We start from the raw sequence: 27,783 nt of genomic DNA on the forward strand, positions 1-27,783 counted from the left end.
TTTATTTAATGCTTTGTAGATATGCTCAAGCAATTATGATGAAAAATGTTACTAAAAGGCTTTGCCCAGAATTTTCAGTGAAATTCTCAGCTATGTTACTCAGTCCTTATTTGCAAAACCCAAAAACTTTTGTGCATGTGAGTGATCAGTAAGAGGCCTGTGGCTGTGGCCTTCAATCTTTACAGGGTGGAAAGAGCACATCTATTCTGCTACGCAGTTACATCTTGGAAGTTATATAACGTTACTGAAGTTAAAGCCTTACATTTTTCAAACAGGGGTACCGCTGAAACTCTAATTTGAAATAATTAAATAAAAATTTGGAAAAATGTATTAAGCTATCAACAGATGCATTACTTAGAGCATTGGCTAATACACTAGCAGATTATCAACTGCAATGTCAGCATCAAAGTACTGACTTAGGTCTTATATTGTTTCTCATATTGTTATGTACCATACAGAATCTTGGGAAAAAAATTCCCCGAAAAATATGAAGCTTTAATGCAAGAGAAATTAAAGCAAGTAAATGGTGGGTTTAAGTACTACAGAGACATGAAGCATTGCTTTTTCATATCCTGCTAAGAAGCAACAGCTGTACTTCATTTTAACTTGACGTGCTTCAGAACTCATACTCATATAGGTATTTAATGATCCAAACATAATGGTCCTGCACAGTTTAATTACTTATATGAAGGCTCAACTTCATATGTAATCTCTTAATAAAAGATGCTGCTGTGAAAATCTTGCTTTGGTTCTAACAAAGAATAATCTCTTTAACAGTGAAAATGCTTTGGTGGAATTGAAGATTATTGACCTTGGATCTTGAGCACAGCTGACAGTCAATGTTATTCCTTCTTAATAGACTTCTTGTTTCTTCTTCCTTCGTGGTATAGCCAATACAGGGAGAACAGGTAGAGTGCAAGGCAGACCATCAAATCGTAATGGTAGAGTGTTGCAGCAAATAGAAGAAACAAGAAGAAATAAAATATTTTGAAAGCAATATGTTTTAAACCTGGAGACTCACTAGGTAACTTAAGTGCTTCACTCTTCTGGTTAGAAATATCAGCAGAATCAGAAACGTGTTGGATTTCTTTCTGTGAGTCATCAAGCCAGTTTAGTGTTTTCCCCTCTGTTATTAAATGGTCAGTTTGAGAGTCTGTTCCTCCATTTTCTTTGGTAGACTTACTAATTAAAACTTCTGGCCTCCATGACCTCTCTTGTTGGAGCTCTGCTTGATGGAAAAATTGACCTGTATTCCTTCCTCTTCCTTCTCCAGAAATTGCTGAGTCTGAAGCGGAAGGTACTTCGCCTTTTTCAACTTCAGGAGAGAAGCATTTGTTAAGACATGTTATTTCATTTGTTAGATTTAAATTGTACCTTGACTCAGCAGCAACCTTGTCAATGACTTTGGATTCAAAGTGTCTACACAGGTGCTCCATGCCTTCTTCCACAGTGGGCCCTTCTGAAGATGGCACTGAAGAGCTTTTATAATGATAACTAGGCACAGTATTTGTACCAGAAGGTGGCATTTTTGTTTCAGCTTTAGAACATAAACAGGAAAGTGTATCACTATGGCTTTCTTCCCTGTAGAGATCTTCTGCTTTCTCATGGTATAGATGCTTCTGAGTGCTCAGGGGACCCTTAGGTATTTCTGAACATAAACCCTCCTGCAAATCTTTCTTTCCTGTAGCAGAAGCCTTTACTGCTTCTCCTACAGGTAGAATATTGTCTGCTTGTGCTTTGGCACATTTTTCCCTGCTATTGCAGACAGACTTCGTTTCTCCTTGCAGTGTTTCATGTACGCATGCATTATAAATACCTAAAACTGATTCCTTTTCAAATTTAGTGTCATATAATACACCCACTGTGTTGAGTTGACAAAGAGCATAATGTGAACCATCATTTCTCCCTTCATGTGTATCAAACGCTGTTTCCTTTTCCTCTGTGGGCCTGTCACTTAGTGCAGTCTCTCGAGGTAGCTTAGCAATTACTGCTTTTTCACTGCCAGGCATTTTTTCTGGAGCACTTTCTGATATGGTTTTAATTATATAAGCTGTACCTGCCTCTGCTTTCTCTGTAATACCCTGCTCAGAGACAGAAGACTTTTCACACCTCTCTGCCTTCTGGCAGGTAAACAACTCCTTTGTGGAAGTCACGGTCTGAGGTTCCATGCTCCCCCTCACTCTCCACCGAACCTCACTCCCCGTTTCTTGCCACCTCTGCTCTGCAAAGTTTGCTTCACTTTCCCTTTCGATTGGTCTCCCTTTATTCGTGTCGTCTGTCTCTCTGTCTTTTAACCTCCTGAATCCTCTGTGTTCCTGGGTGTCCTCAGGTTGCCTTTCATCCACCCTGGTGGCCCTGAGTGCCTGCTTGTTCTCAGCTGGCAGAGGCGTTGGGTTCAGGGCTTTGGCATTGTGTTTCCTGTGTGCCTTGAAAGGCTTGGAAGCTTCCTCCTCACCAATTGATGCCAAGTCTGCTACTTCAATGACTTCCTTCTGCTTCTCTAAATCAGTGTTCCTTTGTGACATTTCACCAACTCCATTTTTTTGCGTAGACTCTGTTGAGACACCAGCATGTGCAAAAGTGCTGGCATACAAATCTCCTCTTAAGTGTACCTGAACTTTGCTTTCAATCATCTTGATTTTTCCTTCATTTTTGTCAGCATCTGATGACAATGAATCCAAAGTTTGGGGAGACATCTGTGGTACCTGGTGCTCCAGAGCTGGATTAGCATTGCCATCCAGTGTCCTTGCTATGCATGCATTTAATTGCATGGATTCATCATGCTCTGGTAAAATGGCTTCTGGTCTTGTTTCACAGGCCTCTTTTGAGGTACCAACAGCATCCTCACTGAAGAATAGCCTCTCCATCATCTTACTTCCCGAGGAACTGTCTATTTCACCTTCTGAAATATCTGTGTGCCTCTCTCCTTGCCAGCTTGAGCCAGTAGCCATAATATTGATAGCCTCATTCTGCTTTGTCAGAGGAAAATGTTTTGCCGATAAAAGGCTTTCACTGGTACCAGTATGTTCCAAAGACTGCTCATAGCTGTTTACTGAGCCAGCAGTGACTTCCTTCCCTGGTAGCTGATTATTATAATCTCTTACACAATACTTAGCTTTATCTTTTAATTCTTCTCCTATCACATGTGAAGTGTTTTCAGATGAGGAACCGATAGGCACAGGGTGCAAGTCACTGCTTCTTTCTATACAGGTTAGCTTTTCCACCAATCTTTCAGTTTCACTTGGAAAATTAATTGGTTCTGTTGTATATAAATTCCTTTCATCTCTGGAAGAGGTACCTCTAGCTCCTGTGAAGTGCTGATTTAACTGAAACAATAGAATAGAAAAAGAATGATGAAAAAGTGCTTTGCAAAAATATGCCAAATGAAGGAGGCAGGATTTCATTATGGAAAGTTTTGTTTTCAGTAACAAAGCTTTTATGGAAACATGTTCCAAACCATTTGCAAAATTTGCATTGCATGTATTTTTTAACATAGGTAATGAGTTTTATGGTGGTGCTGAAAGGAGCAGGAAATAAAATAGTGCTCAGAACCCTCTCTCTTTATTCATGAGTTCAGTAAGCTGCTAGTGGATTTTATACAAATTAAATCTGAAGAGAATATTTCCTTAAAGGCAGGCTAATTTGTTCACTATGCATTTGATTCTAGATTTGGAGAGAGGAAGCCGTGGGGTGAGGGGGGAGGATTGGAGCTTAAAAAAGGGCATTGATACAGTACATCAGTGCCCGGTAATGTACAGTGTTGTCCAGTAAAACAAAGACACATTTCACACTGACAAATACTGTAAGGATTATCTGTGCTTCATTTCTCTCAGGGACCATTTTACAGGCTTCAAACCAGACTGTTTTTAGACAATCTGGTAAGACATGAGTTGGAAATGAGATTAGCAAAGTAAAAGGCCAGAAACTAATCATTCTCCCTCCCAGCTCCCAAATATCATATTGTATTATTCAGCTATGCCTGCTTGTCACTGCACTCTCTTCTCACTTTAGCAGTCACACTGATAGCACTAGCTGATCAATTAGAGGCTAGCTTCTTGGGCACCCCTTTATACATTTGCACTTGCTGTAGATACCCCCATTACAGTTTCTCTTATTAATATGTTTTCTGCAAAGCCTCTGCAAACTATTAATAGTAAAACGTCACTCAAAGAAAAGTGAGGGAGCTAATGTCTCTGCAAATTCTGTTTTAATGACCCTCTGCCAACTAGTGCTCAAGTGTATTTGAGTTCTTCGGTGATGCCAACTGTCAGGATTTAACAGTGAGATGCCTGTGTTTTTTTCTCCTCCTCATAACTGACATTTGCATGATCTCAATAATTATATGCAAATCTTACGATTTCCCCTTCTTCTCACATAAGGCTCATGTTACTTGTCAACTGCACAGCTGTCTTGTGAGCCAATGCCTGTGTGTTTCAAAGATTTGGTTGTATTTCCATGTATTATAAGCCTTCATTGTTTAATTCATTAAAGAGCGCACAGTGCAAATTAACATCTAAATTACAGCTCCCCCTTCATTTATTGTACGGACAAGTCTGGCAATTGATAAACAAATGGTTATATTTGATCCTCTTTTTTGTAAAAGGGTGGACTGAGAACAACAAGGGATTTTAGAGGTCTTCCTTTGCACATTTCACCATAAAGAAAAAAGAAACAAAACGTCGACTTTCGGGCAGTGAAAGATCCCACAATAGGCAACAAATGTAAACTTTTTAAAGTAAAAGACAAGAAAAATTTATATTCAAATGAGAGGAATTTTTTCTCTCTATCAACAAGAAAAAAAAGAATGGTTCCCATCTTCCTCTCTTATCTGATTCAGCATTCACATTTTCACAGGTGATAGCTATTATAATCTATGATTATGAATCTGTGCACCCAAATGATATGAGCTGAGAACAGACACTGGGAATAATAGACTGCTGTATGTGTCTCATTTATTGCCATTTTTTCTTTCATACTGAAAAATGCAAGGCAAACCACACACACACATGCATGCACACAAATCCAAATAGATTGAATGTTCACCGAGTGTGAAATTCATTGTAAAAAATATGTGAAATACTGATACAAAAGAATCTGCTAATATAAATATATATATACTTACTATGCTCATGTAGTTATAATTTCAAAAATCTCATAAGTAAACAGCAATACAAATATAATTTTTTTTACAAATAGAAAGCATATATTTAAAAATATTTCCATCCTAGAGACTAGGAAGGGAGATTTTTTAAATGTTACTCTTCTAATTCCTTAGAATGTCTTTTAGAGCCTCTGGTAAAGAAGTAAAATGGAGATGTCATTAATTTAAGACCAGAAAAAGTTGATGCACTATACCAAAATCAAAGCACCTTCTATTGTTGAATCAGTTAGAGATTCAGTGTAAGTACAGACCAAGGCTTTACATTTGTAAATTAGTACATCAGTCAGCTCTGTTAAAAGGGGGCATTTCACCAGCTTTGAAGTGTAAATGGATTCAAATCATTTAATACTGTAGATATAATTGTATAACACTTACCAGCAACTCTAATTCTTTTTCATCATCTTTGTGATCACCCTGGTTGTATTCTGCATTTTTGTCTTTTATATTTTCTTTAGCTAGTTTCGTGTCTTTGTCTTCTGCTTGTGAATAAACAATTTCTGGGACGTTTGTGTCTGAAGAGTTAAAAAAACAGTTGAATAATTTCCATTATGTTGGTTGTTACACTATTTTTAATTAACATGTGCAGTAAGGAAGAACTAATTAAACCGGGTGCTGTACCTGAAGTCCTTGAGTTATTCCATGTGCCATCATCAGACGTTGCCAATATTTCTTCTTTTCTGTTAAACAAAAAGAAACTTCTTGTGTTATTCTGCAAAAATTATTGTTCTAATTCCCCTTAGACTCAAATACAAAGACTACAAGTTAATTATACAACATTTTTAATGCTATTTGAAATTCTGAAAATAACAGCTACATAAAATGTAGTGCTTTTTGAGTGACCTGATATTAAGGCTTGGTCATAAGAAAGAATTGGCTGAGAAAATGAGAATGTGCTGACCTTCAGATAACATTGCAAATCTGATGGGTTTTCCTAGGCCTTTTCTGAGAAAGCAGCACAAAGGTGATTAGATGGGTCAGTGACAGGAGAGCATAATTTTGGGGTCAGGTAAGGGTCTGGAAGGATATATGTGTTCAAGAGGCCAGGGCTCTCTCTTGCTTGTGTTTTTCAAATAATTATATATTTACAGAGATGGCAGAAAAAGGTGTCTCTGTTACCTGAAATAAATCAAAAGGTTCTCCCTGCATGTGTATAAATCCTGTTGCTAAACTATGCCTGGCCAGCAGGAACAAATTCTGCTTCCCTCAGCCAGTGCAGTTTTTTCTGTTGCTTTGCTGGCTGTGAAAAAAAAAAAGGCCAGGTTCAACACAAAAAACACCTACAGAGAGATGCTGAGTGCCTGCAGACCTCATCAATATCAATTGATATCAATCGAACTGCTAGCAGTTTGAATTGTGTGCTTATAGGGGTCTAACCTTTAGTGGAAAAGGAAAAAATGTTAAGAGAATGTCACTTATGTAAAATGTAAACTCTTGTATGACTCCTAAAGACACTTCTATGAGGAGAATTTCTTTTCTGTAGGTCTTAATTTATATGATTTTCAACCAGCCGTCCACCTCTGTTACTGAAAATTACTTTCTAATTTTCAAATATTAATCTTTTCCCCTTCTATTTTCTCCTAGTGTCTTTCATTTGAATTGATATAACATTAACTCTGCCACCTAAATGCTTAATACAGAAGGAGGATGCTAAATTTATACTCTATTAAAAGAATGTAGACATTACTGTCACCAACTTTTTAAAAACTTGTCTTTATAGGGTTTGCCAGCCTAAATAGACAGAAGCTCTTGCTAGTCTTGCATCTGATCTCTGACACTGGCCACTATCAGATACTTCAGGGGAAGATGTAGAATTGTTGGAAAATACTTGGAGTAATTTGCACTGCCCTCTTAAATTTCCTCTTGGCCATTTTTTGTTAGAAGCTGTCCTTGAAGCACAAGATTTAATGCTCTCTCGGCAATTCTTTTTCACCATTAATTGCAATAATTCTAAATATTCTTGCAATCTCTGTGAATGTCATGTCACTCTTGAATTCTGGTATGTGCATAACCTTAATGTGGTTTTCACTCTTCCACTCTCACTGAGTTGTACTTTCCCCTGCCTGCAGTTGCTATAATCTGCATTTCTTTCTGATAAATGTGGCAGATCCACCTTTTTGAGTTGATCTGTGGAGTTCTTAAGCTAAACCATTGGTGCTTATTATTTATACATAGGGGTTTGGAGAGGGTGGTTTGGGCTTTTTTTACTGTTCAAAGGCTTGGCTTAGTGATGTAGTTCACAATTTTCTTCTGCCCTTTTGCATCTTTTTCACTCTTCTGCTTCCATAAATCTGCACACTCTGTAGGCTGGGGTTTAACCATGATACAGATGCATCAAAACACTTAGGTGCTATTAGGGTGTCTGCAAAAGCCCCAGATCAGGAGCCAAGACATGTATAACACATGAACTGAATTGTCACCCCGAAACAATGATCCCAAAACAACATGGGCCCAGCAGGAAACCTTCCACTGCTTTCTAGTGGAAAAAAAGAGAATCCTAGTTGTCTGCATTTCTTTGAATGTAGCTGACTACCTACAATGTTCAGCCATATGAATGCCACAACTGTTGGAAAGCAGGGATGGCACCATTTGCTGCTAGAAGGGACTTTTGTCTACTTCTTAAAGAAACAAGAGTTTGACAATTTTTTCATTCAAGAAGCATTCCCAGAAGAAGGGGAGCTGTTAATGTCTATATCTAGTTTAATATTCTACTGCTAACTAGAGTTCACAGACTACTGTGACATTTAAGTAGCAGAGCCACTTTCAGCTTCTATCACACCCTCATGTGATAAAAACCCCCACTGCATATCATTCATGCAAAAAATACCCAATTTACCAGAATACAGAACATCTGGGGAAAAACCAGAGAGCAGATCAGCGTACTCCTAATGGAGTTGGATGTACAAGTAGGATCCTTACTCTTTAGCTTAATTTTCATACCTTGGAGAAAGGAGAAACTGAATTCTGCCCTGTTTCCTCTGTTACCTATGCAGTGAATATTTTTTGTTTTGATTAAAAAAAATTTAGGGTAAAAATATAGGCACCGTGTTTGAATAAGGATGTTAAGGATGAGTACCTATTTTATAAACCTTTAAATGTACTGTTATAAAGATGCTTCAAAATGGATAATTATGGGTAAGTGCCAGTATAGTGTTACCTTATCTACCCTTATTGTTCTAAGCATTTGTGTTCAGGCAGTCCTGTATATTATCCCTATTATCAGAGGTGAGAGATTGTCACTTCCAAAAGGAGATTCATTCCCTCTAACATGGGAATCATGAGTAAGATGGAGTGACATATCCTACAAAGGTGCTTCTTTCCCTCTGAAAGGGATTGACCATAAAGGGAACCTACATCTTGGGCCATTATCTAATGTCGCATGACTCTCACCTTGTAATTCTAAATTCAAACCGGAATGTAGTTATGGAGTTTTAGTGGCTGGGACTGTAATACTCAATGTATGTGTGATCTGAGCCCCTCAGTTTTACTTTTGCTGTGATTAGATCAGAAATTTTCCTTAACTTTTGTTCTAGTAGCATCTGGAGCCCTGGTCAACAAGTTTCTTTTCACCACTGCAACACAGGTAAAGTATGGCAATGATAACACAGCCTCACAGCTACACTGCAGGGCTTGTAGCATAATTTCTTTCCTATTGCACTTAATTTTATAAAGATTTCTAGTTTAAAGCCCATTATTTGTGCACACCTGCCCTGCAAATGGCTGAATACAGGGAATGTCAATGTAACAGTTATTTTACTTAATTTAATTTTAGATCAGAAATATCTGACCTCATATAATTATTCTCAGGGGAAATATAAAATTGGCTTAAATTGAGAATATTGATACTGCAGTGTTTGAGGACCACAAGGAGCATAAAACAAAAGTGATTTAAATCACTACTTCAATTTAAGAAATGATACTTTGAGGCTATGGGTGCATATAACTACAGGACAATCTCAAACCTATTTGTATATCCTAAGGACTGAAATTCTTACAAAAAGCCAATAAAAATTAGCCCCTTCATCAAACAGGGGCAATTAGAAGGTGTTTGTCTAGTTCGTAAGTTTTTTTCTCCATATTTCTCTGAAAAGGTCCTAGCATAGTATCAGAATTCCATGAGCAGATTTTAAAATTAGAATATTAATTAAGTTTTTGTTTCAGGAATTAATTATTTCACCTTGTTGTGAAGTATGGTCTAAATTTGCCTACATGATGAGAGACACAATATTTGTATTCTGTTAAAAAGTGTTTGCTTTTATTTTTGAGTGATCCAGATATTCTTACAACAATGCAACCTAGAAAAAAAATCCATTATCTCAGATTATGCAATTCCATTCCAGCATAAGTAGTCATAAACCTGCAGAAGCTCTGTTGCTTTTTCTCATTCAGCTGAATGGGGCACATCTTCATAAAGTTCACCAGGAACTTCTGAATTTCTACCAGCTTAAAACTCCAAAACCTATGCTCATATGATTCATTCTTGATGAAATTATCATTCACTTGTATTGAGTTATAAAAATAAGTCAGGACTGAAAACAGGTTATCATTGTAATTTTGCATTAGAAAGAACAAATATGAAGTTCAGGGACTAGTTAGTAGGACTGAGAGGACTGAAAACGTGATTTACATTATGTGAAGGAGTTCAGAAGTCCCGAATGTGGAATTGGCATCCCAGAGAGGAAATGTTAAACTTGAACACTAAAGATGTGAAGAGTAGACAGAAAATGTCTAAGTGACAAGAAAAGAAAATAGCGGTCAAACAATATTTCTTTGACTTCATGACGGGTTGGAATAAACTCAGACATATCAAGACTTTTGAACTATCCCTTTTAAGTTAAATAAAAATTTTTTAGAAGTGAGGTTTCATCAAAATTTCAGGTAATCTATATATGACCCCACAAACTAAAGACTTCTCATAAATTCTTCTACCATAGTGCTAGTGGTGGGGCAGATTCTTTTAAGAAGAGAAATCTTGCAGCGCATAACTGATAGGAGCAGCAATTTAGAAAATTATATTATTTCATGCAGTCTGGGAGCAGACCTTGTTTAAATATGTTCCAATTAAGAGAAACAGATAATCTCCAACCCAACTATGAGAGACTCAACAGAGGAAAACACATGTTCGTTTAAAATCTTTGCTATTCAGATCTATTCAAAGTGGTCCTATACTGTAACAATATCAGAAGAGTTGAAGAATAGAAGCTATATTTAGGAAATAGTGTCAAGGCGACTACAGGCCCAGGTGTCTTTGAAAAGTTTTCACAATAGACTTAAAACAAAAATGAGAACAGAAATATAGATAAATGGAAAATGGCATAAAAATGGCAGACACCTGATAATATCTGTCTTTGATAAGATCACTATATTTCCCTTGTCTAAAAATCAGTTATCTGGACTTCATTAAAGCATTTGTTGTGCAGCCACATGGGAAATTTATTAATTAAACAGGAGAAGAGGGAGATGAGCATAAGAGCTGGGCGGTGGGAGAGGGGCTCGGTGCCAAGCAGGGTCCCTGGAGCTGGGCTGTGGAGCTAGCAGGCGTCGCTGGGGAATCGGAGAGGACAAGTCATGTAATCAGACTTACTCAGTCATGTTATTACAGACCAAAGCACAAGAAGTCACAGTTAAATTAAATCCGTGGCAGAGAGGAAGTTGGGAGACATCACCAACACAGAGGAGGATTGAAAGAAATCGGTGGCCTGGAGGATCAGAATAATAGATAAGGGATGAAATTCAAAATTATAAAGTGTCAGGTTATACATTTAGGGACTAGAAAGATTTTCTGCCACAAAAATAGGGTTTAGATCTTGGAAGGAACAGGTGAACGAGAAAAATCAGAGGGTTTTTTTGCCAGAAACCATTTCCAAGCCGCTAGTGCCAGATGACAAAGACACTATGATATAAAGGCAAACCAAGTTCAGCATCAATGTCTCAGGGAAGATAGTCCTGGTTAGGAAAGATTTCCAAGAAATGTTCATATTGTGGCACGAGGCACCAATAAGAACTACTCTAAAAAATTTGACTAAAATGTCCAAGAAAGATTGATTCAAACTAAAACAAGTTCAGAAGAGGACTACAGGAAGACTGGCAGGATGAAAAATCTATTTTAATGAAGGAGACAGACTGAGTAGTTCTATTTTCAGCATAACAAAATAAAGTCTGAGAGGAGGAATAAATGCCCTCTATTGATACAGCAAAAGGGTAAATACCCAAAAGACAAAAAAAGCAGCAAGACTGTTAGTGCATTAATATAAAGAGTTCAGAGAAACATTTGTTGTGAAAACTTAAAAGAATATCTGTAAGCATTAGAAAAGTATATCCTGTAGTTTATCAGTATAAGTATCAGACATAAGAAACTGAGAAGGTCTCAGTATGGAAACATGAATATATTTTTGTGAAAGAGATTACGCAACACGTTTCCCAAGGGAATAAGACTTCTTGATCCCATAGTCACAATCCAGCCCTATTTCAAATGCTCCTGTGCAGCTATATGCCCTGAGATTTGTGCTTCCAGGATTTTTAACTATGGAGCAGGAGGTGTTTTTGTCTGGCCTGAAATAGATTTGAAACTATGGCCAGGAGTAACACACTACTTCATAATGGGTGGGGTTTATCATAGCTTGTCATGATTTTAATTCATGCACCAATATTTGGCTAAAGTTGTGTCTGTGTGTTTGTATAACTCACGGTACCATTCACTTTCTTACGAGCTATATCTACTTATGCTAGATCTTACTATCTAAATAATACGATATTTATTTTTAAAAATGTGAAAAAATGGCTAAAATTGTTGGATTATGGAGTATGGAGTGATGAAAATGTACCTGAAAAACTCTGAAATTAATGCAATCTGATCAATTTTATACTATCCCATATTTAAAAGAAAACGTGGGACAATATTATTTAGTCTGAAATTCAGAGAGGTATGAGGTTGCTAAAGTATTCAAAGAATGTATTTCTCAAATATTTAGTTAAAATATGTAAAAGGGAAAAAAGTTTTTAAACTTATTTTATTTTAAAATAGTCTTAGGTTTTGTGGATTCTTTCATGCTTCTGATTTCACTGTAGATTCAAAATCAAACCAAATCAAAATTCTACCCTGAAGGTAGAATTGAATGTATTGAAGTTGAGGTGAAGTTAAAACGTCCTCATGAAAAGAGTTGGCAAGACTGAAGTTGCTAACCAAACCATAGCTATATTTTAATTTCAGGACAGATTTCTAAGCCTAAGAGTAGCCTCATACAGCAGCAACCTTCAATACAACTAGTGCTTTTGGATCTAGTGCCAAAAATAGCCAGCCTCACTGAAGAATAATGCCACTGTGATGTAAACAATGTGTGAGATCCCTGAAATGAAGTAGTTACATGTGTCAGCAGTGCTTTACTGAGAAGCAGAAGAGCAAAAAGTAAATTAGGGCAGTTAAGTACTCATGTTTGAGCTGTCACTGGAGCCAAACAGGCAATCCTGCACAGAACTGTAACCCCACGGACCTGGGAAAGGGAATATGGGGAGGGAAGGGCAGGCAGCTTAGTTTGGTTATTTTTGTATCATTAGCAGCAGTAATTTCAGAAAGAAGTAGAGAAGGAAGTATCTGCATTTAAACAAGCAACAACAAAAAGTATTTTTAAATGTTTATGTACACATCAAAAGCAGAAAGCCTGCAAAATGTCTTGAAAACCTGGGTGAGAAACTAGAGAAAGGGTTTTCCACATGTAATTAAAAAAATTCAGTAGTATTGTATGCAATATCATTCAAAATCCACAAATATGCGAAAAGAATTAATTTCTCAGGAAAAAGGAATTTTGGAAAGGATTAAGAAAGATTTTGTATGTGTAAAGTTCTAAGCAGAGCTTTAAAGCTCTATTCAATTGTTTGTAAGGCTCAGAAGAATAAGAATTCAAGGTATGTTTTTACTAACATAACCCTCATAACAGTTGGCCTGATTTAAAATATTGCTCTATTTGTATTGGTCCTAAAATACCAGTTGGACAAGGGAGAAAATATTTCCAAAACCAATTCACACTGAGAGTAAAATGCAAGAAGGGAAAAAAACTTGGTACTATTACAAAAAAAAACGGAAAATATAAGCTTCGTTCTGGTTTGGGAGCCACCACAGATCCTGATGTGGACCTTCAAAGTGTAGACTTTGACTTCTTTTGTGATGGTGTCTCCATAGTTAATTTTATTCTAACTCACTGACTGAATATATGAACTAAATATTTAATGAGTAAAGACAAACTCATTCCTTGCCTCCATATAGCTCAATTCAAAACTCACTACAGGGACAAATCTCCCTAGCCATCTAAATTGATATCTGTTTTCTCAGAATTTGAAGTTATAGTTTGAGAATTCAACCACTCCACAATTTATTATCACATGCAGTTCTTAGTCTCAGGCCCTGGTGCTGCCAGGGAATTCACAGCTGAGCTCAGGAAGAGGCGCTACGGCCCTGGCTTGAAGCCACCTTTGTGCCTCCTGGGGCCTTGCCTGGCTGTGCCACAGCACTACCCAGGATCTCTAATGTGGGATGGAGATGACAAAGAGGCTGAGAATTACCTGTCTGTGTGCTGGCTTAAGAGGGCAAATATATTATTTGTCCTTTGGATAATTTCTAACATGGAAGACTGCCTTCTGGGGGTGTGTCCAGTGGCCTCACCACTGATCAGTGCTTGAGCTCCTATTTCTGACTCTTGAAAACGGAGAGCCCATAAAACGTCTGCAGCAGAGACGCGTGCAGTGAGACACGTTTATGTGCCACCACCTGTGTGCTATGGAGAGAATCCAAAAAGTGCATGTTCATCTTCCTAGGAGCAGACCAGAGCTATGCACAGAGGCTCCAGTGCCCAGTGCTGCCTGGCAGTGCTGGCTTCACTGGAGCCAACCAGCTGGTGGGCAGTAGGGTCTGGCCTTCTCCAGAGTTTTACCTCTAAGTTGTATCTGTCACAGCTTTGAGCTCCCTGTGTCTACAGAAAAGAAAGAACCATTATAAAGCTCAGGAGCAAAATCATTGTTACTGCCAGACCTGATGCTTCTTATCTGTTTACCTGCATATCTTATCTAAATGAAGGCAGAATATTATTTTTATGAACGGTATGCTCTCATTTGGAATTGACACTAATGAATGCAAGGCCCTTTCCCCCTCTTGTTTGTACCATCAAATTAATTAGCTCTATTGTGACACCAGTATTTTTCTCAAGTAGTTCAAGGCTTGAGCGTTTTCCTTTCTTTTTCTAAAGGGCATCTTCAGTGCCCTTTATCTACCATAAGAATCATGCATCACTTGTATTTTTCACAACTAATGCTGTTTATTATAAAAACTGATTGTGATGTGAAGATTGTTATACTGTGTGGCAAATTGCCCAAACAATTACTGTAAATGCATGAGCCATAAACTGTACTGCCAAGGACACTGGTAGGTTAGCTCCTATAAAAGAAACAATTAGAGTCTGAGGTGAAAATAATAGAGATGAGATGACAGTTATTGAAAAGGCAGAACATCCAGTTTAATGTTGTAAATATAGGTTTGTAGATTACACTGATGGTTTTAAAGTGTTCATGACTTATTGAATGGAATAGAATATTCCATACTTTAGAATGGGGCCATAATTATTATTTCCTTTTAATTGTCATGTCTGATGCATTTGTGAGCAGTTGTTGAGAACATCTACACATTATACTGATTCTATTTCTAAATTATCATCCTGCTTCAAGGGTTGGAGGTTTTTTTTATTTTACTTTCTTCGCATTTTGTTGTTCAGGGTCTGTTCTGAACAAAGTATTTTCTCTTGAGGAACGTGGAGTGCTTAGAGGGTTACAGCAATAATTATTTCAGTTTCAGCCTACACACTTCACTGCTTTAAATCATCATTAGAAGTTTCATCCCTCAGCAACTCCTGCTGAGACAGTCTTAAACTCCAAGAAACAATTAGATAAGAATAGCTAATCTTTATAGTAACTTGTATATAAAGGTATTGATAAGAATTTGCCAGAAATTAAGGGAATATATTTTTTTCTTAGAAATCATCTAAATATAGAGAAAGGTTATTGCTATGATTGCTAGAGAATTTCAATAATTCAGACCAGACTTGGAGTGTATGAAGATTAGGATGCATAAAAAAAAAAAATATGTGCACCGTACAAGAAGAAAGAAGATGTGTTGCAATAACCTGTGGTATATGCAAGAAAATGCAAGAAAATTGACATTACTGCCTGAGAATATTAAGCAGTCCTCTGGATTTTTTTTTTTTTTTTTAAATTTTTTTTTTTTTTTAAGACAAGACAAAGGGATAAAAGAAAATGAAATAATATCCTAATATTTGACCTTAGGGAGAGCACTAAACAACTGGACACAGAATTGCAGCCGTCCAAGAAGGCAGAGGTACTGGGCATATAAAATCAGAACAGGGAAGAGCCTTCCCAGGGTTTAGAGGAGAGGATAAAGTGGGCAGCAGTGCAAAGGTAGCAACCAGCAAAGGGAAGTCAGTGTGAGCAGCCTGTGTGAGCTCTAAACTACCAAACCCATTAGTCAGGGGGAGCTGGAAAAAGCTCTAAAGTGGCTCTGAAAGCAAGTAGCAAGGAAACTAAGTACTCATCTAAAACACTTTTCAGAGAAATGCTCTAGGTCGTTTTCAGGCTTTTACAAACTGTTAAAGAAGGATGATCTTAATATGAGGTAGGGGCTTAAGAGCTGTGTTGGAATTTGATGGAGCTGCACTGAAGTTCAGGGAGGTGTTGGGAGGGAGAGCTGGGAAGGTGGCAGAGCTGTGGGCCTGGGCAGTGGCTGCATCCTCAGGCTGAAATAACTGCCTGTTTCCAAAACTCAACGCAGAGTCCTGGAACTAGACCTTAAGTGTAGCAGAAGCCAACAGCCACACTAATTAGAGACAGACCAAGCCTGCATAGAGCAGTGTGAGCATGACGTGGAGAATTGCAGTCCATGCTGACAACAAAACAGAGGGCAACTGAAGCTCAGCCAGCCATTCCTTGCTTCTGGGCTCCTAATGCACAGTCCTGAATTCTGACTTCTCTGGTGGCTTTACCTAAAATATGGCCAATTCCCACCTAAAAGCATTTTGGCTTCAAATAATCCCTCCTTGTGGAGATGCCATGCTATACATGCCTGAACCATAACACTGTTATTATATGTCATGTGTGGCAGTATCATGGCCTTCTGCTTATGTGATTATTTTCTTTCAGGAGGTACTTAAAAAATAGAAGCACAACAGAAAATGAATTTAATGTAAACAATGCAGAAAATAATAAATTTAAATTATGTTAGATTCAAAACTGATTGAGACCACAAAGGAAAATATTCAGAAGCAAAAACTGCAGGTAAAATCAACATCTATAAATGAAGAGATGTGTGAACACTAAGCAGAAATAACTGAATAATATTTTAAAACATTGCCATTACAACCAATCCTATTAAAATTAAGCTTTATGTAAAATAGGAGCCCCGATTGTGTATCTAGGCAAGATTGATTTTCTTATATGACCTTCAACTACCAGCAGTGTTAAAGAAGGCTTAACCTAGTTCTTAGTAAATAAGTGTCACCCAACAAATGGGACTGACACTAATTAGCTTCCTTGTTGCTAGTCAGGAAGCAGAGGACAGAGGCAGGAGATGGCGTGGTGCACTCGTTGTTAGAGCAGGAGGTGAGGGCATTTGCTGGCTGGCATGGCAAAGGAGGTTGGCACTGTGGCTGCTGTTTGGAAACTACCCTGGGAATGGAAGGCTTCACTTCCAGGAGAGTCAGGCAAGCAAACTTCACAAGCATTTTGAATGAAAACAGAGCCACAAAGAACCTCTACTGAAATGTTTGAATTTTGAGGAAGACAATATTAACCTGTCATATTTCTCCACCTTGAGGAAATACCCCTTAGTTTTGTCTTCTCACCTAAGAAAAGGGGCTGTTACCAGAAGAGGAGAAAAGGTGAGCCTGAAAAAGGACAATAAAGGACTGTCAGTAACTTCTACACAAGGAGATATTAGAACAGAAGTTTGGAAAGTGAAGTTGAAAAAGATGCTCAGAATAAGCAATATATGGTATTATGATTAATAGTATCAAGGGGGACAATTGATCAAGAGAGCAGCTGCAAGGGAATTTAAGCATTTTTTCTGCAAAGATAATCCCCAGTAGAATTCAGACAATGTTTGTAATAAATCTATTTTTATTAAGATTATTGGATTGGTGTTATCCAGGGGATTATATTTTCCAATTACTAATATTTTCATTTTTCGGTCTTAGTTTATGATTGAAGCAGGGACATGGGTGGCACAGAACAAAATGCATTGGCCTGACTTGGGATGAGAATAATCATTGCCTCAAAGCAAACAAAGTCCCAAGAAATTAGTCTTTATTTTCTAGCTCATTAAAAAAGACCTTGAGTTTTAATAGCAAAACAGTAACACATTTTTTTTTTAATATAGATGTATATCTGTCCATTTGAAGATTTTAGTGCCATCCTGTCTGAACCAGGAGTCCAACACCAGTTTGGTGCCAGGCTCAAGCCTTTAATATAGCACTGTCTATCCCCAAATCTCATGACTGTAGGTATGAAGATTGCAGAAGAGCCTATCACATAAGAAGTCAGTTATACCTCAAATTAAGCTATAGCAAGTATAAACAGGAACTCTGCCACTTTATTCAGATCCTTTCATAGCTCTGTCATGACTGTTGTACTTCATTGTGATATCCCTGTAGCAATGTTGAAGCAGTACCTTTTCAGGAGTGTTACACAGCTGTTTTATATGTGGATTGGTCAGAAAGTTCATTGAGTCCTTTGACAGAATGGGCTATGTATTTCATAAACAGAGAACCTCTTTCAAAAAGATTCTTCAGGGCAGTGTTAGAAAGTCTACTGAGAGATCCACTGTGAATTAGTAATGCAGGACTTTTCTATTTGGATATCTATCTCCAGGGCCAAGCTGTTAAAAAACAGGAAAAGGTGAGTGAGCAGTCAAGGGCTAGACTTGGCCTAATGTGAGAGGATATGCTCCATAGGTCACCATTTTGTCTAGAAGAGGTATGATCAAATATCAAAGTGGTTTTGTAGAAAGGAGTTGTGGGTAGTGCTCTTCTCTTGCTTCTTTTTACCACTGCTTTAAAATATTGGAGGAAAAAAACTTTCAAGTTTCTCTGTTTTGGATAAATCTGAGAGGAGAAAAATATTAACCTATGTTGCCTCTGGTCTTTTTCTGAATCTCACATGGGAAAAATAGGGAAGGAGCAGTCTCTTCCTGGCCTGTCAGAAGAGAATATTTTCCAAGAGGCTGCCTGCAGTGTGCTGAGGCACGTATACAAGAAGGTGGGAAGTGCCTTAGATAGACTGTAGAGAGATAGATGGCAGTCAGGTGACACTAAGACACAGATACCACTCCTGGCCAGGAGAACAGAAAGGGTGACCACAAAAAAAACCAAAAAAAACCCAAAAAAAAAACAAAAACAAAAAAAAAAAAAAAAAAAAAAAAAAAAAACAAAAAAAAAAAAAAAAACAAACAAAAACAAAAAAAAACTTAGACAGTTGTTCTTAAGAGAGGACAACTATAATCTAAATCTTGGAAAGCAATTGTAAATTCAGTAAGTATCTCAATATGATGAAAATCCCACGTGTCATCATGACATTTTTCACATGTTTGCTACCACAAAGCAAGAAGGCAGCTGTTTTATAGGTATCAATATTTCTATCAAGAAGACATGGCAAAAACCTAGGAGACACTGGTTCAGATTCACTAGGGTAGCTGCAAAGACTGACAAACTCCCCAGCCCTCTAACATAACATAAAGTTTTTCAGCCTAGAAAATCTTATATTTATCACCCAGTACCTATAAATGTTATTGTAGGGACAACAACTATGCATCAAAACAAAGTATAATGCCAATCCACTTGATGCACCTAAGTGCAAGGTAAGAAAAACCTGCCAGCTTTGATTAGTTCCCACTCAATTGTGTAACCCAGTGCCCTTCAGGACTACAGTTAGTAACCAGCAGTAATAAATCTTCAGGTTTAGTGTTCGAGTATCAGCTGGTTTCATGAATCAGGAGGAGAGTGGAAAGGCATTCAGAAAACCAAGCCCTCTATTATGCTTTGGCATGTAAACTAATACTTCTTGTGTGTGTCACTGAAGGTCTAGGGATCAAATAGCCACTTCTAACCTTCTCCCACAGTGTTTAAAAGGTCTTACCCTCTCCTTTGCCCTAAGGTGGGGACTTAATTTAACTTTCAAAGTATTTTTTGGACCATTTTTCCCACCTTTTGCTGATGAGAAGATAATCCATATTTTATATTAAAAATACCATGGGCAATTGGTTCTCTGGACCTACACTGCAGCTGAATCTGTTGCTTCAATGTCAGAGCTGTAGTGCTGGGACTGGATCAGAGCTTAAAGTTCATAATCAGAATAAACAGCTCAGATGACACTGGTACTCATTGCAATGATTAAATATGACTCCAGTGCTCTCAGCTAATGTTGCACTAACTTTAAACATCTTTTCAAGACTAACATTTAGCAAAGTCAAGTTGAATGTAATGGAGCAATTTTTTTTTCCAACTGAACATTTATGAACTGTAGTACCTGAGTGGTGGACAGGAGAGAGTATTGAAATGGTCATTTACAGCCTGGTTCAATTTGCAAAATAGATATCTTCGTAAACAAAAGAATCATTGAACATACAGGAGTTCATTTAGCAATGTACTTCTATTTTTCCAAAGGTCCTTAACCAGCAATCTAAAAGAGCATCTGGTCCTGTAAATATTAAAATTCAAGGATAGTTTTACACATGAAGAACTCTACAAAGTTCAGTGAGACTCCTGATGTTTATTAAATTATTTATTATGCCTATTGCAGGATCAAGCCAGTTGATGAATTAAAAAGTTCTAAGAGTCAGCCATAGTAGTGTCACATTATTGGTGTATTTAAATAAGCTGATGAAATTGTAGTAACTGAAAAAAAAAAAATGACACCCAGATTACAGAGCACTGGTTTTATATGATTTCATGCAAACAACTGAAAAAGCTTTATAGCAACCAATATTTCCCACACAATAGAACACAAATTTCTGTTCTGTAGCATTGGTGAGAGCAGTTTCTAACGTAGATCATGGAAATGAATGAGAAACCACTGATAGTAATAAATTCCAGTGTAAATACTATGCTAAGATTGCCAGTACAACATATTATTTTCATGTGTTATTCCTTTAAATTTTAAATGCTTCTTTAAATATTTCTAGTGCAATAAATGGATGGCAGATGGGTGGTGCAGTTTGCAACCACCAAAAGCAAAAATGTGACAGGTTTTCAGCTTTCAGGTACACTCCAATTAGGAGACCCCAAGTACAGGAAGAATGTGTCTATTTGTCTGTGCATGCCGTTCTAATCCACATCTTCCACCTCTTTTTTTAACACTTCTGTGATAGCATTCAGAGACTTAAGCCATTAACCTAAATATCTATCTTCAGGTTATTTAATAAATTTCATATTTCAAATAGTATACATGCCCAGATTTTGAAATAATATGATTAAACAGAGAGAAAAAAAAACATTGAGCACAATTTCTGGCCAAGTAGGATTGTTCTCTATAGAATATTTTTCAAGTGGTTTATCTTAGCTTATTTTAAATTACTTTGGAGAGTAAGGCTGCAGCAATTTCCTCAAAAGATAACCCTTGAGTTGCTGTTAAGAAGCATTCCTGATGCTGAGTCAAACTCAGTTCCACAACTTGCTTTTATCCCACTTGTCTGAATAATATATTTTAGAGCACCTTAAATAATTATCCTGTGTCCCTGATAGTCATATTCTTCAAGTAGGTGGAAAAGTCTTATTTTGGTTCCAGTCCTACCTAATTCTACAACTGAGAAAGACTGGCAATAACCAGGAGGCAAGAGAAGGTCTGGGAATACTAGTCACATTAAACACAGAGAGAGGAGTGCTCCTTTTAGCTGGCTCCCTGTGAATGGATAGCTTCTCTAGCAGCTGCTCTCCGGTAAAAACAGTGACTGCAGTCACTTCCTATTAATAGCAATAAACTTTAGTCAAATCCCATATCTGTATGCTGATCAAGATGTAACTCATAACTTAAAATGCCAGAAACAACTTTGAGATTAAACAGAGGTACACAAAGAAGATGTGTGTTTTAACACCTTTCTTGCTCTTCTTTTCCCTTCCTGATTATGGTGACACACAATCAAAAGAACAAGGATTAAAATGGAATGTAATTTAAATGCCATATTTTAAATGAACCAGATGGGAATGATGCAGTTGTTCTTCATAGCAAAGTGCATGAGAGATTATTTCCAAATATCTTTGTAAGAAGCCTTTGATTTTTTTTTTAAATCACATTATGAGCTTGTGGGAAAGGCTAAGAGGAGCTGCAGCAAAACTGCATTTCTCGGCACAACCTAGGCACTGGTCTGCCATCTGCCTGGGAAGACAGAGCACAGTGAGCAAAGTGCAGTCTTGCCAAGCTGCGTCTTCAGCAACTTTAACTTCCTTTGCCTCCCATCAGAAAGGAGATGATCAGCATCTGAAGAAGGAAAGGCACTCATGCAGAGAAGAAATTTTCTCACTGACAATTTCTTAGAGACCATTCAGTCTACATGTTTTCAAAGTTGGCATCGGTAGCCCAGAGACATGGGTTTTAATCTCTTCTTTCTCATCGTCTGTTGTACATAAAGAAGCTCTTGTAAGAGTCATTGCCCTATTCTGTGTTGTGTTTTAAAGTGGCATCATGGAGGAAAGGGAATTGATACATTATTACTCAAAAAAAGGTACAGTTCAGCAATTACAAAAAAAAGGCATAGGATCAATATCAGCTGGATCACAGTGATACACTTGTGGATCAGTTCAGAGTGATATATTTTTTGGCTCAGAGAGCTAAGGGAGGATAACTCTAACAGTTGTGACAAAAATACTAGCCTTCCCCTTCCTTGTCAGAGGAGAAGAGTCCAAACACAATACCCTTCTGTAAAACAATTCTTGTGCTTATCAGCCACTTTCCTGGTGCTGTCACTTTTGCTCTTGACAGATGGCAAACCAGGGCCAAGCACAGAAATGGGATGTAGCATCCCCAGTGACAGGGGACATGGCTTCCATAACTCTATCTCTGCACCTTTCAGCATGATCTGCAGGAGTCTGCCTCATGCAGCAGCCAACCAGTTCCTGTCTAATCAGACCAATGCAGGAGCCTGGTGTCCACAATACAATCATGTCGTCTAAATCTGAGGACTGGGAAGAATTCACATTCAGAATCATTATCCATATCCCAAAAGTATGAGAGTCAAAAAAAGAGAAAAGAGTGGAGGTGATGCAATTAATTTACATTTTTCTGACTTTTATCTATATCTATATCTATATCTATATCATCTATATCTATATCTATCTATATCTAGTATAGTGCCTTATATATATAGGCCTATATATATAGGCCTTATATAGACATATATATATATATAAGGCATATATAGGCCTAATATAGGCCTTATATATATATGCCTATAGTGACTTATATATATATAAGTCAGAAAAATGTAAATTGCCTCACCTCCACTCTTTTCTCTTTTTTTGACTCTCTCTCTATATATATAATATATATATAAATATATATAATATATATTTTATATAATATATATAAATATATATTCTGACTCTATATATATATAATTTTTATTTTTATTTATTTTTATTTATTATAATTTATTTTTATATATTATATACAATTTTATGTGTATATATTTATGTGTATATATTTTATTTATGTTTATAAATAGGATGGAAATTAGGCCTGTTTATTGGTAAAAGCCTTTTCTCTTCCTGTGAGTCTTACAATTTTAGGAGTCAATTTTTCTCCTGAAGTATATCTATTACTATGTACAAGTTAAGCAAACACCTTCATACCTAGATATGGAAGCAAAAGCAAATGAAGCAGTGAAATGAAATGAAGAGGCAGACTTTTAAGCGATGTGGTTCCAAATATCCAAATATAGACAGTTTTCAGCATTAATTATTTGATTCACTTTTGCTTTTTACTATAAATTTTTTTTCAGGTGCAACTTTTGAGGGTTAAGTTAATTTTTAAAATTTATTTCTTAATAATGGTGTCAGAAATCAGCCTATTAGCCTCATTCACTCATCTTAGTCCTGGATCATGTTCCTAAGGGTAACTTGAAATAGTCATATTATTGTGTTTCCCCAGTAACTTCCTCTGAAAGTGCATATTATTCCTTTCACTTAACTAACACAACTAATCCTTGCTAATGACATTTAATGAGCCACACAAATATGCCCTAGAGTGGATCAGACTCTCTGATTAAAAATCATGATCCTTTTATGTCTTATTTTTTAACTGCAGAGGTAAATTGCACATTTTAAGAGCAAGTATAAATATCTCAGAGCCAAGAGTTAAAAAAAATAAAAATGTTATTATAAGTTTCTAAATTTGAAACTGAGTCCTAAATGAGTGTCCTTTAAAATTATCCTTCTATTCAGATTGCTATAAAGAAATCTTTAATTTATGTCCAACTCATGGGTATGGATAGCAATATTCCCTACCTGTCACTTTATTGTGAGAATCATAGATGAAATTGCTTTTACTTCTATCTATTTGCAATGCTGCAACTATAAGGACAAGCTGGTTATGTTTGAGGACTCTCCTACTTTGCTAAATGTTCTGTAACCACCCAGCACAGCACATATAAATGCTGCAGAGTTTATCATCCAAACTAAAAGTAAGAGGAGAGAGAGAGATGGGCTGGTGGAGGAGAGCTGGTAAAAGGGCAGTACTGCTTAACACGAGATGAAGGAGCAACAGTACATCAGCAGCCTCACTTTGCCAATTTTGGGGGGTTTGTTTTTCTTGTGCTTTTTTTCGAGGTATCAAAGCAAAGGAGTTTTAATGAGGGTCTGAAGGAGAATAATGAGGTACTTTTGCAGATGTCTGCAGGGTGTTCCTCCTCACTCAAAGGGGCAACATGTACAAAGACACTTTGAAAAACAAGTGAGCAATGGAAGTTGGCATCTTAGTTCTTTTGAAACAAAAGACCCTGATGCTGACCTCATTTACACTGGCAAAAGCTGTGACTCTTGTGAATTCAAAGAAGTCCCTGTAGCATAAAACTAGTCCTGTATTACATACTGCCAGAACTGTCTTTCAGAAGCCTTGGTGACCACTGAAACAATATTCCAAACATACTTGCAGCTCATTTTTGCATTTACTGTAAGGTCTCCGTACATTTTTCTGCCATTCAAGAGAGTCTTAAAAGTGCGTGGTTGTTAATTGTTTGACAGAAACGTGTAGTAGATCCTAATGTAAACAAGAATCTGACCACTTTGGTTTAAATATTTTAAGCATACATGTGTATATCTGTCTATATTAACAAATATACACATAAATGTTTACAAGCACACATACATATATATGTATGTATAAATACATGCACACATATGCATTCCTCTTCAGTCTGACATAGAGGGAGACAACTTTATAATCTGATTAAAAACAAAGTAATTTTATATTGAGAGGACACGTTATCTCCTTTCCCACTTTTTAAAACAGCTCTCTGTCTGACTTACACATAAATCATTTAGTATATCCATGTAAAAGAATATCCCCCAGAAGGAAGGCTTCTACAAATTTTGCTAGCACTATGCATATCATGAGAAACGTTAGGGAATTAAACACATAGGAGTCATTTGACCTTAGATGTCAATGGTACCTAAATTTTCAGGTTATTTCTGCAACCATCTGGAAGCCCAGGGCTCACTAAATTGAGACTCAGCTCTCCATGTTCATCATCTGTTCCTTGTGGGCTACCTCACCTCAGGCTGGAGTCATACTGCCTGCACATGCCTATGGTGTTCAATATCACAGCTCTTCTGCAGGGTATCTCAGGCTATCCTACTTATCCAGAATGGGTCATGTGACACTCCTTAAAACACAGAAATTATGTATAAAACCAGACACAAATGTCAGGAATTGAAAGGACATGTCAGGACATGTAAAAGCATTGTTCCCTCTGCTCTAACATACTGGGATGTTCCTTTGTGGAAGTATCATCATGAGAGCTCCAGAGTTGGCCCAAAGGACACTCTTCAGGAGAGTTTTGTGAACTGGCTGTAAACCAGACCTTGGGCTAGCCTTGGGGTGGCTTCTACCCTGTGGTGTTGATAAAAGCACTAAGCCATATTGTGCACCTCTCCTCACAGGGCTAATGTGTGTTTAGGGCTGGCAGAAGTTCCCAGCATAGAAAGTCTGGTTTTGGGAATGAAGGTTCTGCACAGAGGATGCCCTGGCTGTCTCCCTTTTCCTTAAGCTCCCACCACTACTGCAGCTCTGTTCCCCCTTCCCTACCACTTCAGTCCAGTGGAAGGGCACCAATGAAATCAAACAGCACTGTCTTATTTGGAAAGAGTATAGGAACTAAAACCCCAACATAAATTCAAGCCCACAATATTAACTTAGTTCTGGCATCCAAGTATTGCAAGAGACATTACAGGTAAAATACAGATTTAATTTTGTAAGAATTTAAGAAGTCCAAATGATGATGGGGAGGAAAATAATTGAGAATTAGATTTTTGCATGCAACACTGTTTTGCTAACAGAAAGAACATTGTTAAAAACAGTAGGAAAATAGAAGTGACTATTCCTATGTGTCCCTCTTTATATGCGATTAAAGTATAAGTTAACAACTGCCACTTTATAATTAACATATTTATTGTCTATATTTAATCAGAACAGTATATAGAGGATAAATTCTATACATTTTTTCTTTCATATATTACCGATTCTGCCTTATAAAACATACTTCATTTCACCATTTGTGAAACAGAAGCATGAACCAGTAGCAGGGAAAAGGAATTATAGCCTTAATATACAACTTGCAGAATAGCCCAACCACTTGCAGAAAAGTTTGTACCAGCTATTTTAATTGCTGGATTCTTCCCTAAGTTATCCACTTCTTCATGAACTACCGGTCCCATTTCTGATCTAATAATTGCATGTAGAAAAAGAACCATGCCATAAATTGTGTGAAAACCTTGCTTTTGTTTTGCTTTTAAATTTTTGTTGACTTACAAAGGAAGTGGACGCAAATTATTTTAACTGTACAGCTACCTTATTCTGGAACCGAGATCCTATTGATGTCAGCTCAGTTTATATCCTACAGAGATCGGAATTGGTACACAGTGCATAGAGGGTTTATAGAGCCTCACACTACCTTTCAAATGAGTGCCATGCATGAAATTATGATCCCAACTAATCTGTCTGCAGAAAATCACTGGCTAATATATACAAACACTTTACTGAAAACAAGTCTCAGTCTAATTTTTCATTTACAAAAAAAAGTAAAATAGAAGAAAATAACATGGGCAGTCTTGACTCAAGTAAGCATACATAGAAAGTCAGAATTAGCCAGCTATATTCTAAATTATCAAAAATTAAGGTGTAACCTCACCTGCTTTGTGTTGTCTTTAAGCAGCCTTTAAGACTCCTATCTGTAACCTCTTTCTGGGCTTTATTATCCACCTTGGGCACAGTTTCTTTCTTGTGACAAATCAGTGTGTAATTTTTGTCATCATTGTTTGCCCAGAAAGTACCAACTGATGTCTCGTAGCGTATACAGAATTCCACCTTAATTCCATCTTTCTGGAAAGGAGGCACCAAGGAAATCTTAAAGCAAAACTGATCTGTTTCACTACCACAAGAATTAGGCATGAACTCTGCAAGGATGTCATAGTAACTGAGCCAGTTATTCAATGTCATGCGAACATACACCTGTTTTTCAAAGGATACATTGAGGACTCGTATAATGCCGTTCATACAGGTAATCCCAGGCAGGAGCAGGACTGATTCCAATACTACTTTCTGCTTTCTCACTTTTTGTAAAAGTTCTTCTTGTGAAGCAGGTAATGTAAACTGCTGGGAGAAAAAATATTCATCCTGAGGGAAAACTTCATCTTCTATATAATCTTCTTGTCCTGTATTAGGAAATTCCCAGATATCAAACTCTTTAACAGACACAAGATCAAACCCAAATGCATCAGCAAATGAAACTTTTCTTGAGATGTTGGTGGGAGTCTCTGCCTCCTCTTCCTCTGAAGCTGAAGAATTCCGTCTTCGGGGACATGGGGAGAAACGAAGTTTAATGTCAATATTAACATCTTCGTCGTCTGAAATGCAATCATTTCCCGTGGGGACTCGTAGTAAGTTAGCCTTGTTAACCTGACTAGGTCCTTCAAAAGACTCCATTGGGCTCTCTGATATAAACTGAAAGAGAGCTGTACAACAAGTAGCAACTGCTATTTCAGATACTATGATTTAAAACAAGGATTAATGTTACAGTTGACATTGCAAAAGGGAGTCGGGACTATTAATAGATGTTATGGTGTGCAAGCTATGTTGGCCTTTCTCCATCTGACAGTATTAGATGTTACAATTTTGGTGATACATTTGAAATATTGTATTCCCTGTTTTTATGTGGCTCTATGTGCTAAGAAGAAGAACAGCATTTAAAAACTGTCTTCTTTGCATAGTTAAATTGCACTGAACTATTTTAAGATGATCAACTTATGTTGCACAAAAAAAATCATCATATTGATATAAGGAGTTATTCTTCTCTGATTAGGATGTATACT

At 37.1% G+C, this 27,783-nt stretch overlaps 1 protein-coding gene across 1 annotated transcript; it reads right to left on the minus strand.

The window, feature by feature from the left end:
- Positions 1-27,397, minus strand: PPP1R3A (protein phosphatase 1 regulatory subunit 3A). The gene is made up of 4 exons (XM_053978162.1): positions 26,604-27,397; positions 5,780-5,838; positions 5,537-5,673; positions 1-3,326 (listed from the first exon to the last, which is right to left on the minus strand). The coding sequence occupies exons 1-4, from the start codon at positions 27,395-27,397 to the stop codon at positions 843-845; spliced, it is 3,474 nt and encodes a 1,157-aa protein (XP_053834137.1). The 3' UTR covers positions 1-842.
- Between the last annotated feature and the right edge of the window lie 386 nt (positions 27,398-27,783).

The sequence above is a fragment of the Vidua macroura genome, chromosome 5 (genome assembly GCF_024509145.1).
Source record: "Vidua macroura isolate BioBank_ID:100142 chromosome 5, ASM2450914v1, whole genome shotgun sequence".
NCBI lineage: Eukaryota > Metazoa > Chordata > Aves > Passeriformes > Viduidae > Vidua > Vidua macroura.